At 50.8% G+C, this 13,709-nt stretch overlaps 1 protein-coding gene across 1 annotated transcript in view; it reads right to left on the bottom strand.

Moving 5' to 3' along the window:
- KSR2 (kinase suppressor of ras 2) overlaps positions 1–13,709 on the bottom strand; it is a 432,131-nt gene that overhangs the window by 165,315 nt on the left and 253,107 nt on the right. Inside the window, exon 5 of the mRNA XM_032595418.1 lies at positions 6,758–6,942. Coding sequence (XP_032451309.1) covers positions 6,758–6,942 — 185 coding nt within the window. The remainder of the gene's footprint in view (positions 1–6,757; positions 6,943–13,709) is intronic.

Raw genomic sequence — 13,709 nt, 5'->3', positions numbered from 1 at the left:
GTCGCAAACAAGGAAGAAAGGCTGATGAACTATTCAAGCCTGACACAAGAACTTAATGCAATATGTGATCCTGGATCGCATCCGCACCAGAAAAATAAATTGCTATGAAATATACTATTGAGACAATTGTTGAAACAGGAATATGGGTAGATGAAAGTCTGGAGTCAATGTCAAGTTTACTGAATCCGGTACCTCTGTGTGGTTATGCAACCCACTCCCAAATGGCTCACAAGAATGAAAGAGAGGAAGTGAGCACGGAGATGTTAAAAATGAATGAATCTGGGGGCACCTGGGAGGCTCAGTGAGTTATGCGTCTGACTTCAGCTCAGGTCACGATCTCACGGTTCATGGGTTCGAGCCCCGCGTCGGGCTCTGTGCTGATGGCTCAGGGCCTGGAGCCTGCTTCGGATTCTGTGTCTCCCTCCCTCTCTGCCCCTCCCCCACTTGTGCTCTGTCTCGCTCTGTCTCTCTCTTTCAAAAATAAACATACATTAAAAAAATAAATAAATAAAAATACAAATGGATGAATCTGAGTAAAGGGGGGTACAGGAGTCCTTTGCAGTGTTCTGTAACTTTTCTGTAAGTTTGAAATTATTTCAAAATTAAAAGTTGTTTTTTTTTTTAAAGACTGTCATATAACCAAGCAATTCTCAAATGTTAGTGTGCGGAATCCCCTGGAGGTTTGGTGAAAATTCAGATTGCTGAACCTCCCTCAGGGCTGCTGCTGCTTCTTTTTTTAATGTTTATTTCTTTATTATTGAGGGGGGGAGAGGGGCAGAGACAGAATCCCATGTAGGCTCCACGCTCAGCGCTGAGCCCAACGCAGGGCTTGATCCCACAACCTGAGCTGAAACCAAGAGTCGGATGCAACCGACTGAGCCACCCAGGCGTCCCTCCCCAGAGCTTCTGATACAGTAGGTCTGAAGGGGGAAAGTAAGAATGTGCATTTCTAATAAGCTCGCGTGTGATACACACACTGCTGGCCTTGGACACACTTTGAGAAGCCCTGGGACACTAGTTTAAACGGTGAAAGTGACCATCAAAACACAGAAGGAGTTTTTAAAAGGCAGGATAGACAGAGGGATGGTACAGGGGACTAGTGTTTTCCATCATGAGCCTTTTTGGATCATTTTCTTTGTTTCCAGGAATACACAGCTTCATGCCTACAAAGTACCCGGACCAAGACCTGCCTGGCAAGTAGCAGGTGGTCAGTACGTGTCAGGGACCCGCTGGTATTTGAGTTTCTAATACAGCAAAGATGCCAGGCAATACGGGTGCTTCCTGTACCTGCTGGGGAGGGGGGAAGAAGGGATAAAGAACAGCACTTTGACCTGCTCAGTGTGGGGGAGACACATCCTTTGGGGTGCCCCAATGCGACCTACGGGGGTCCCCCCTTCAGACCGCCACCACAGAGTCAGGTCAGGCACAAATACCTCAAAAATCTCTCCTGATTCTGAGACAAGAACGTGGTTCAGGCTGCAAAGTTGTGTCAAGACACGCAGCTCCCCCTCGTCCTCTTCCGGGGGGTAATGAACCTTGGCCTCAAGCCTCATTAAACCCCATTATATAATCACCCCCGTCCCGAGTCTCTTTGCAACCCTTCCAGAGGCTGGTTTCTTGGGAGCACGCAGTTCAGCTTCATCGGTTTGTACCTGCTGCCTCCCTCAACAAATCAGGCTTCTGACTCAGCCTCGAGGCACATGAGGCCAGGCCCTCAACGGAGGGTCAACTATCTGCCGCCTTGTGTCTAAGAAAAAGCGCAGGGGATGTTTGGCGAAAAGAGGAGGAGAGACAGGGCGGTGAGACAGGGCAAGGTGAGGGCCACGCCGTCTTCCGAGGCACCTCGCGCGGGGCAGTACTTTGTAAGACGGGGACCCGGTGTAAAACTCCAGCTGGTGCCATTAGGACCAAGAGGGGGAAGTGTGGGAATCATCAGTCACTTGTTCCCTTTGGTAACTGCTGCCCTCAAGGGCTAGACCCCCACAGACAGCTAATAAAGAAACACCCAGAAAACTGCAGGAGGCAAAAGTTGCCTGTTATTCCTCATCTTCTACCGGAGATGCCCTGGCCGCTTTCTGCAGCTGCCTGGCCCCCACAGGGACGGCTACCACCTGGGACGATGGATCCCCTGAGTATCAACACCGGAGTCTGGCAGGGCAGTGGTTTGCCAGCCAGCGTGGGTGCTGCTCTCTGAGTGAGCACGGCATGCTCACAAACATGACGATCCTTGGAGCAAGGCTGACCCCCAACACCACAATCCCCCCAGGAGGCAGGGGTGCCAGAGAGGGAACTGGAACGAGTTAAGGTCTCTGTCTGATGAGCAAACAGGTCTCGGCAAAGAGCGTCACAACCGCATTTCCTCTGCATTACAGAACGAGGCATTCAGAATGGGTGCAAACTCCACTTCCTGCTTGCCCTTGTGATCTTGGGCCAGCTACTCAAATGCTCTCAGCCTCAGTTTCTTCATCTGCAGAATGGGGATAAGAAGAGAAACTACCTGACGGAGCACTGTGAGGCTCAGGCGAAACAGTACAAGTAAACTGCTTTGCCTGAATTGAAGCTGCCTGTACCACTGTCAACACACAATAAATGCCAATTGCTATTATCATCACCATTTCCATCATTGTTACAAGTTATGCCATCATCTAACGAGCCCCGATAGCTGCCAAAGCTACCCTTTGTGGAGACTCAGTGCTCTAAGCACTCCCCCACCCCGACTGCGCTGGGAAATCTACACTCAGTCCTCATTTTGTCCTCACTACATCCTTGCCAGGTTGAAACAGACACTGGGGGTTCGGTGATTTGCCCAACAATATGTCAGCAACCACTTAGTGGCTATACTCCCCAAGTCACTTCCACCAGCCGGTAATGAACGATGATGAGTAATTACTCCTTCCCATCTAGCCGGTATTTTTTCATTCTGAAGAAGATGCTTTATTGGGGATGAGAGCGGCAGCCTGACCCAGTTCGGCCCGAATCAGAGATACCCTACAAGGAGCCAGCAGCACCCAGCTTGTTGGACCAAAACTGGTCCATGGGTGGAGGGCATCCGATCAGACACCATCTGGGCAACATGGCATGCCCAAATGAAATGCCGAATAAACGCAGCAAGGACGGACAGGTAAGTCCACTGCTCTCTACTCCTTCGGGAAGTAGATTCACTCCTGAGTCACCATCTTCCACGTTGAGCAGCAGGGCTTAATAACTCGTGTTTTGTCCATAGTCAGCCTCAGAGAAAGGTTCCTCTGCAAGCTGGGGCTCCTGCCGTTCCCCTCCCTCCCCGTGCTCGTCACTCCCAAACCAGAAATGGAGGGTAAGCCCCAAGGAGGTGAAGTCCTCCTCGCAGGCCACGGGAGGAAGCTGGGCACTCTGAGGGTCTGGGTCTCGGCCACTCTACAGCCAGATCTGCCTAATGCTGTCCCCAGGCATCACCAGTAGGGGTGACAAGATGGCGGATCACCATCTTCACGGTCATCTTCACCGTGCGGCCACAGACAGAACTGACAGTGACAAGATGCAGCTCTAGGGGCTCCCTCTGCTGGGTCAGAGGGGGGTTGGGCTGGCACTGGGGCCCAAAGGCAGAGAGGTCTTTTCTGAAGTTCACAGTAGGAGGAGAACAGGACTATTACAAGCCCGGGGGAACCAGTGCCTGACCAATGTGTCCTCTCAACCGCCCCAGCCCAGGGTCCTCAAACCAGCATTGTGAGTCAAAAGATTTGCCCAGGAAAAGCTCACTGGGTAAGCCTTAGAAACACAGAGTTTCTAAGCTCTGGAATGGACCCTTACGGAGTCTTTTGTTGTACAACTGGGGAATCTGAGACCCAGACAGAGAGAGGAATTTGCTTTACCAAAGTGCAGGGATACAGGCATGGGCAAGACCATTTACCCTTCTGAGCCTCTGTTTCCTTATCTACAGAATGGGAATTATAATGCCTGCCTCAAAGTGTGTGGTGAGCCTTAACCAGGGAGGGACAGAGGTCGCACGAGCCCTCGGTGGCATCCTAGAGACTGTGTTTCCTAACCTGGAGCCTGTTCCACCGGGCTGCCTGTCTCTGTCATGTGTTAGCATCAGTGGAAATGGGACCGGTCCATGGGATTCCAGCTAATATTTGAGTTACATACTCCTTCTCCTGCTGAGACTCAGATGCTACTTTCTTCCTTTATGGAAGATCAGAGGGTGACCTCTCTGCATACAAGGACCAGGACTGTCCAAACAGGCAACTGTGCTTCTAGGGTCTCGGTGCTAAGGGCTGATTTTAATTAGGGACTTTGCTCATGCCCACAGAGGAGAGAAGTCTGTCTTCTCACGTGGAGACCAGGGCAGGCATGAAAAGTTGGGAGTCATGGGGAATCCTCACAAAACTTTCCAGCAGGAGAGGAGGGATCTAAATGTGCAAGTCTGTGGTTATTTAAGCACGCTGAAGATGTTTCTATTCTGGAAAGAACTCAAGTGCAGAGTTGTGGTCAAACCCCCAGAGATGGCCATGCTAACATCACTTGTGGGATGGCGATGCCCGGAGACAGATGCAACCACCCGGCGTCATGCCAAGGTAAATTCCAAGCACTCTTAGGACCATGGGGAAGTGGGGGGGGGGGGAGAACTGAAAGGCATTTATCCACAGCCTTCAGATTAACCATCAAGCCAGAGGATGTCAACACTGCCTGGAAAAAGGAGCTAACAAACATCATGATGAGAGCCACCACTTATTAAGCACTTACTGTGTGCCAGGCACCGTGCAGATGACCTGACATGCAGCAGCTGATCTAGGGAATCTATTATTATTTCCATTTTACAGACGGAGACACTGAGGCTCAGAAAGGCTCTGCCCTGCTCGAGGTCAGGCACGCTGCTCAAAAGGAAACAGCTGGGGCGCCTGGGTGGCTCAGTCGGTTGAGCCTCCGACTTCAGCTCAGGTCACGATCTCGTGGTCTGTGAGTTCGAGCCCCGCGTCGGGCTCTGGGCTGATGGCTCAGAGCCTGGAGCCTGCTTCTGATTCTGTGTCTCCCTGTCTCTCTGCCCCTCCCCTGTTCATGCTCTGTCTCTCTCTGTCTCAAAAATAAATAAACGTTAAAAAAAAAAATTAAAAAAAAAAAAAAAGGAAACAGAGCTGGGACTGGCACCCAGGCGCCTCCCTCCAGGGCCTCTCACCCTGTTGCTAGGACACATTTGATACGTCATCACCCCCTTTTCCTCGTCTGAGCTCCCAAGCCACCCTCTGACTGCACACAGGCTCACCCCCATGGAGCATTTACAGTCTCTCTGACCGTGATTTCTCTCGACAAATTAATAAATTGGCCTTCTGGCGTTGATATGTGTCATGGGTGCTATTTTAGTTTGCCTGATTCAGGGCCTGCTCCCCCTGGGCACTGAAATAAGCCAGGTTCTGGAACTTCTAACTGACGTCCACACGGGCCTCTTCTGGCTCTGGACCCTCAGTGGATTCCTGCGGCGGACGCATGACGCACATGTGCAGACGGTAAACTGAGCTCACCGTTCTGCCCAGGCCCACCATCTAGCGGTGCTACGTTGACTGTGTTAAGTCTTGACCTCAAGACACCGTGTTGGAGGTTACGTGTGCCATTTTCCAGGGAGAGAAACAACAGATTGCGTGAAATTCTCAGAGGGTCCATAGCCCCCCTAAAAAAAGTCCGAAAACCCTTCTGGCAAAGGTAAAGGATAGAACCCCACGTTTAGAGAAAGGCCCCCCGCTGAATATTTGGGGGATCCCGGATCAAATCGTGTGTGATGGTGAAGCGTATCCGTTCTGGAGCAAGAAGAAACCAGGTTCAAACCCTGGCTCCACTACTCAATAGCTGTGTGGCTTTCGCCAAGTTCTTTGAGGCCCCTGAGCCTCAGTTTCCTCATCTGTACAATGGGAATAACTCGTCTGCACCATGGCTTGTCGCGAGAACTAAATGAGGTCAGGCACGTGGGTGATAAGGACGCACAGGCGCTCAGTAAACACTGCTGCTCATTTATCAGACCAGCAACACGATCACCCTGTGGTTGTGCTGGGGGCCGGGGGCTTATTTCCCTCACACTCTGGCAGCCCTCTCCTCCTCCTCAGCTCCCGGCCAATAAAAGTTGATGTCTTGGCTGGAGGACTGGCTGGGCTTTTTTCAGGGGCTCCCCTCTGACTACATCTGTGCCTGTTCAGCAAAACGGGCCTCTGGGCAGAGAAGATTAAACGCCTTCTGAAACCTCCACCCTTGATCACCAGAAAGTTCCATTTCCACTCCGAGTAATAACCATTTTGTCTCCGGCAGAAATTCGTGGGAGCAGAATGTAAAACACCCCAGGCCATGCTCGGCCTAGTTTGAACCCAAATACGTCTTTGAGATGAAAGGTTATACGTGTTGACCCGAGCGGGAGGAAAAAAAAAAATTACAAAATTCAATCATAGATGCCTTATCCACAGTGACCCAAGAGAAATCCTGTGACCGGGCAGCGGAGAAGCAGAGAGAAAAAGCTGATGTCTCCTTTAATGCCCTGCATGCTTGCTTCCCTCTGTTATCCCTCCACACCCGCAGACAGAAAGAGTAGGAACAGGGGGACCAATGACAACAGCCAGTCAACCCCCCAAGTGCTAATTACGCCCCTTCCCTTCAAACCATCCCAAGGGGCGTGAACGGTGCAGGTGGGAGGGAGATGAGCCTCGAGTTCCAAGCATCTTACGAGCATCTTCTCAGAACGGGGAGCACACACCTGGCAGACAAGAGGGTTCAGCAGCCCCGGCGGGGCGGGCGGGTGACTTACTTGCAGAGAAGTTGGCCTCGGTGTGGACGGGAGGGGTGGAGGGCAGGAAAGGTGCATGTCCCACAAAGAAAGAGCGGAGAGAGCGCTCCGACAGGAGCGGCGAGCGCTGCTGAGATGGAATGTTCTCGCAGCTGCCCACGCTGCTGTGAATCTTGAGGTTCAAGGGCTTGCTTTTCTTCTTGGCTCTGAAAGGGAGACAGAAGCAGATGAGAGGGCAATGTGTCCGTCATTGCACACGAACTGAGAGGGGGCGGCCCCCATGTCGTTCAGCTGGTACCAATGTCCACCTCCCGTGTTGACCTGGCCCTGATGCTGTCCTATCCAGACTTCACTGAGCTCCAGTCACCAGCTGGGTGCTGTTTCTCCCCTGTGACCCTTGGCTGGTGCTGTCCGCACTGCCCAGAACACCCTCCCCGTCCCTGCCTGGCTAATCCCCATCTGTCTTCTCTGACTCCGCTCTGGTGTCCTCTCCCCCAGGAAGCCTTCTCTGATACTCCCCTTCCCTTCTTGCCTGGGTCGGGTGTTCCTCTTCCATTCTTCTACGATATTCTGTATGTATCCCTGTGGCTGTACTTGCCTACTTTCCCAAATTTGTTCTTTTAGTGTCTGTCTCCCAAGTGAACTGTGGGTCTTTGAGGGCAATGACTCTGTACTGTTTGTTTCTCTGTCCTTGGCAACTAGCACAGAACCTGGCACACAGTAGGTGCTCATTAAAAGCTTATGAAATGACCAATCTGGATTATGACTGGCACTGAGCATGCTGCCTTCTAATTCCTTGAAGGCAGGGACCCTGTCGTTTTCGTTGCTGGATCTCTCAGACCCTGGCTCGGCACCAGCTGAATGGAATGAACCTCTGGGGTTGGTTTGGAAAATTTCTCCCCTTCCCAAGGAGCAGTTTAAGAGGGTGTGATTTGGCACAGCATCCAGAACAAACCACTCTGCCCTCCCCCCACCCCCATCCTTCCCCTTCCCCCCACCCCCCACCACGGCCCCATTCAGGTCGGGCCCAGAGTTGGGCGCCATCTTGTGGCCAAAGTGAACCCTCCTTGCAAATTTTCTCTGTTTGTAGGTGGAGAGCCCAGGAAGGTGCCTTAATTAAAGGCTGGAGGCCTCCCACACACGGGCAGCCTAAAAGTCACCCTCTCCAGGAGGTCTGCTGCTCATCAGCTTTAAGGAATCTAAGTGCGCCTGCAAAGTCTCTCCCTCACTGCGTTGGGCTGGCAGCCCCACTTATTATCTCCCTGGGGGTCTGAAGCAAGGCCCAGGAAAGTACTTCCTGTTACAGCAGCACACGTTAGCTGGCTCTCCCTGCCCGAGAGGGAAACAAGGCATTTCATTCCACAAGAGTCTCCAAATGGGGGAGATTCACAGAGTAGGCATCTACACCGAGGCAATCTAATTTTGGAGTTAAACTCGGCAAGCTTCGGGATCAGTGAGACCGGGGCTCAGGTCCTGACCGTGACCTCAGGAAAGTGATCTCCTCTCTTTGTGCCTCAGTTTCCCTACCTGGACAATGGGGAAATCAATAGCACCTACCTAAGAAGGATGTCGTGACAATTCTACGAGATGACGTGCTTGGCACAGGGCCCTGCACAGAGCGAGGTTACCTGTTGGGAACCTCACTGTGACCATGTTAAACTGGGTGTCTATATAGCATGGAATTAACCTTGAAGAAGCCAAGAGTTGAAGCCAAGCCGTGTTTTTCACCTGAAACATCCAGCAACTCTCAGCCCACCGCTACTCTTGGCAGGTGAATAGGATGCAGTCATATCCTCTGCCAAGAGATCCCATCATTAGTTCCAAAACACTGACAGGAGCCTTGAGGCACTGGGCCACCAAATGACAAGCCAGATCCCTTGTATAAGGAGAACCAAGTCTAAGCCCAAGTTTAGCAGTAGTTCAGTGACTGCAGAGAGTCAATTTGCTTTACCAACTCAGGGCCACAGATGGAGCAGAGAAGGGGTATATATAAATAAATGTTAGTTGGGTAGATGGATGGATAAAAAGGTGGATGGATGGATGGATGAAGAGATGGATAGATGGAAGGAAGGAAGGGATGTAAGAAGGATGGGTGGATGGATGGATGCATGGATGGATGGATGGATGGGTGGATGGGTGGATGGGTGGGTGGATGGGTGGATGGATGGATGGATGCGTGGATGGATGGATGGATTGGTGGATGGGTGAATGGATGGAGGGGTGGATGGGTGGATGGATGGATGGATGGATGGATGGACAGGTGGATGGATGAAAAGGCTGAAGAACAGAAGGATTATGGATGGATGGAAAGGTGGATGTAATGAAGGAAGAGAGGATGGGAGGATGGAAAGACAGGAGGAAGAGAGGGGAGGAGGAAGAGAACGTGGAGAATGAATGGCTACTTGATCGAAGTAGGTGGAAGGAAATCACATATCACTTCCCGCCCACCGAGGAAGCCTTCATGGACAGAATATGGGACTCACCTTTACCATTTGCCCTCATTACCCAGCACACTCAGAGGAGAAAACAGACACAAATGACTGTGTCCAATGACTGTGACTGTGTAAGATTCAGTGCATATTTTGCAGTATATCCTGCAGGTGTAATTAAAAAGAACATCCTCTCCAAGATCTCAGGATGTCAGAAACCTATTGCATAAATGTCTTCCCTGGACTCGGGGCCAGTTTGGGGGAAAGCAGCAAAGCGGGATGGCACAAAGCATCGGCGAGGGCAGCTCCATCCTTTGGGGCCGTATGAGCCCCGGGTGGACCACGTTGCTGTCTACACAGGCGGGCAAGTCGGAGCTCCTGACATGGCAGGCTGTCCTGACAGCAGCCCCAGGGCCCAGTGGAGCTGAAGCTGCACGTCTCATTCAGCTCAGGGGCCATAATCTGTGCTTAGGGAAAATGCACTGGTTTCACCAGGTACCGCAAAGGGTTATTCATTCCAGCGCTGGAATCGAGCAAAGTTCTTCTGACCTTCCTGGAGCCTAATTTGCACGGACTATCTAAACGAAAAGGATCCTGAGAAAACTCTTCCTCTTCGAGTTGGATCATTAGTCTCCATCTGCAGCCACACAGCTCTGGGCCAAGCCACTCTCCTCCCGCAACTCAGCTGCTGCTGCTGTGTCGGAATCAGACCCTCAATCCCACTGCTTTTTGGGTTTTTTTTTTATTTTATTTTTTATGGTCTTTACCTTTTATTTATATTGAGGCGAAATTCACATCATATATAGTAACCACTTTAATTTTTTTTTTCTTTTTTTCCCAACGTTTATTTATTTTTGGGACAGAGAGAGACAGAGCATGAACGGGGGAGGGGCAGAGAGAGAGGGAGACACAGAATCGGAAGCAGGCTCCAGGCTCCGAGCCGTCAGCCCAGAGCCCGACGCGGGGCTCGAACTCGCGGACCGCGAGATCGTGACCTGGCTGAAGTCGGACGCTCAACCGACTGCGCCACCCAGGCGCCCCTATAGTAACCACTTTAAAGTGAGCAATCCGGTGGCATAAAGCGCATTCACAATGTTGTGCAACAACCATCCCTATCCAGTTCCAAAATAGTGTCATCGCCCCCAAACAAAACCCTGTACCCACTACGCGGTTTCTCTCCGCGCCCTGCCCTCCAGCCCACGACAACTACCAACCTGCTTCCTGTCCCTTTAGATTTGTCGATTCAGGGTATTTCGTATAAATGGATTTACACAAGATGTGAACTTCTGCGTCTGGCTTCTTTCACTGAACCTAACGTTTCTGAGATTCATCCATGTGGTAACAATGTATCAAAACTTCATTCCTTCCCATGGCTGAATAATCCCATCCCACTTTTGATTCTTTATAATCTATTCTCCACCCAGGCACCGAAGCGAGGTTTTAAAGAGCCCGCATTGTAACATGTCACTCCTCCGTGCCCCCACCCCCACCCCCGCCCCCGTGCTTAAAAACTTCCAAAGGTTTCCTTACAAAAAGCTTCAAGAGGCCCTCAGGGATCACCCTCTGGACCATCCTGCCAGTGGAGATCCACTTTAGGCATCCCTTCCTTAGAGACACAGTCCTCAACCCTCAGAACTAGTCAGATCTCCAGGTCACATGTGCTCCTAGCACTAAATGCTTTTCCTTCACACAGTGCATCCCGGTTGGAGTTCTGCTGCTGCTTAGGTGTTACTGAGTGGATGTGCGTCTCCCCACCTCCAGTTTGTGCCCACCAAACACGGGATGGACTGGTCGCCCAGCACCTAACACAAAGCAGGCAACCCACGGTTGCAGAGCTAAGACCAGAAGCCAGGCCTATGGACTCTCACCCAAGCTCACGTGCCTCAACTCGAGCAAAGACAACCTGGCACCTTCTGTCTTGGGAGGATTCTAAAGGAATGCAGCCCAGTTTCGATCTACAAGCCAGGAGCCCTGCGCTGCCAGCCATCTTCTCCATGAACTCCAGCTGTGGGCTCCTTGAGGGCAGAGGCACACCTGATTTCTTGTGCCACCCCTGGCCTAGGTCCGGCAGACAGCCCTGTACTCCAAAGGCTCTTGATCAGTGCCCACTGGTCAGCCAGCACCTCAGAGCCTTGGCTGCAAAGATCACGGAGGGGGTCCCAAACTGATGATTAGTCTGTCCACTTTTTTTAATTTTTTTTTCCATTGGATATTCTTTCCTGCTTTGTCAAAGATCATTTGGCCATACGTTTGTGGGTCTAGTTCTGGGGTTTCTATTCTATTCCATTGGTCTATGTGTCTGTTTTTGTGCCAATACCATGCTGTGTTGATGATGACAGCTTTGTAGTAGAGGCAAAAGTCTGGGATTGTGATGCCTCCTGCTTTGGTCTTCTTCTTCAAAATTACTTTGGCTATTCGGGGCCTTTTGTGGTTCCATATGAATTTTAGGATTGCCTGTTCCGGTTTCGAGAAGAATGCTGGTGCAATTTTGATTGGGATCGCATTGAATGTGTAGATAGCTTTGGGTAGTTTAAATTTTTTTTTTTTTTTTTTTTTTTTAATATTAGAGGGAGAGAGCACACAAGCAGGGGAGAGGGGCAGAGAGCGAGGGAGGGAGAATCCCAAGCAGGCTCCACACTCAGCATAGAGCCCGACGCAGGGGCTTGATCCTACAGCTCTGGGATCATGACCTGAGCCGAAATCAAGAGTCGGGCGCCCAACCGACGGAGCCCCCCAGGTGCCTCTGCACTACCTTCTATTCCCAAAGTTTGATGGGTGCCAAGTCAAGCAGAGCTGCTGGCTCCTGTGGTCTCTTTACCCTCACTTCCTCGAATGTGGGGTTGTGTCCGCTTGAACTCGGATGCCTTCACCCAGCTACGCGTCTCATTAACGGTGTCTGGAGCATCCGACTCGGCCAGTTGGTAGGAAATGAGCGAGCTGGGGGCGGACGAGCTCCTCGCAAGCATGGCCGGAGGACAGGCACAGCACACATTCTCACACCCCGCTCTGTGCAGCAAAGCACTTGCCCATAACCGTTTTCCCAGAGAGGAAAACAATGCCCGCTGGTCTTACACGGGGCTGCACGAACTGTCCCTTCTTCCCAGACGGGGCCATTTAAGTCGTCTGCAGCTGACATGATCTGATTACCCAAAAATGAGGCCTCCAGGCAAGACCCTTTTTTAAAAAAAAAGAAAAAAATTTTTTACCTTTATTTATTTTTGAGACAGAGAGAGACAGAGCATGAATGGGGGAGGGTCAGAGAGAGAGAGGGAGACACAGAATCTGAAACAGGCTCCAGGCTCTGAGCTGTCAGCTCAGAGCCTGACTCGGGGCTCAAACTCACAGACTGCGAGATCATGACCTGAGCCGAAGTCGGATGCTTAACCGACTGAGCCACCCAGGTGCCCCAGCAAGACCCTTTTCAAAACCAAATAATAGCACCAAGTTCTTGGGTGGGAAGGGGGTGGGGCGGTGCACAGAGCCCAGGGAAGGAGAGAGTTTGGAAAAGCAAAGGCCTGTAAGTCTAACACCAGGAGAATGTTTGGTAGCATATGCTCTTGACCACAGACTACAACCCTCAATTCTGGCTCGAACACACCCCAAGCATGACATTGATCTACGAGAGCACCCGGTAAAAGGAAGCATGAGTAAGTCAATCAAACACCGTAAGCTGCATTTCCCCAGGTGTGGATGAATATGAAATGCCTTCAGACGAGGCAAGAGTGAAATTTTTGTCTTTTAACAGTTAAAATTTTAAAAATGAACTTGCACATCAACTGCATAATCTCACAGCAATGATTTCCTGGTAGACAGCTTTATGTAAAATGTACTAAGAAGAAAAAGCAGGTGAAACAGAAGGAGAAAGGAGAAAGGGGCAGAGAAGAGGGAGAGGAAGAGACATTGATTGGAAAGCATGTTAAGTACATTCCAGAACGGGTCCCGCCAGAATGGCTAAAGAGAGAGTTTGCGGTACCAAAAGTGGGCCAGGATAGAGAGCGACCAGAAGTCCCCTCCCCCCACCGCCCCCCTCCCCCGCCAATTCTGGTAAAACTGTAACGTGGTACAACCACTTTGAAAACCTATCAACTAAAGTGAACATACCCTCTAAGCAAAAGATTTACCCCCTGGGTATGCACCCAACCAAAATGAGTGCCCACGTCCACAAAAGAATGCCCATGGCAACAATATTCATGTGGCCAAACACTGGAAACAGTCTCCATGTCCATCAATAACAGAAAGGACAAAGTACAGTATGCTCATACAATTGATCACCGCATGGCAATGAAAAAGAGAAAACCACAGCTTATACTATAACGTGGCTGAATCTCAAGGATAGAATGTCGGGCAAAGAAAACCACCCACAGAAACGCTTGTATTGTATGACTCCATGATGATTCTATTTACATGATGTTCGAGAACAGGCCAAATTAATCAATGCTGGAGGGGCTAGAAGAGTTGATTTTTTAAAATTCTCTAATGTTTATTCATTTATTTTTGAGGCGGGTGGGGGGTAGTAGGGGAAGGGGCAGAGAGAGAGAGAGAGA

The sequence above is a fragment of the Lynx canadensis genome, chromosome D3 (genome assembly GCF_007474595.2).
Source record: "Lynx canadensis isolate LIC74 chromosome D3, mLynCan4.pri.v2, whole genome shotgun sequence".
NCBI lineage: Eukaryota > Metazoa > Chordata > Mammalia > Carnivora > Felidae > Lynx > Lynx canadensis.
This window is presented reverse-complemented; position numbering and strand designations above follow the sequence as displayed.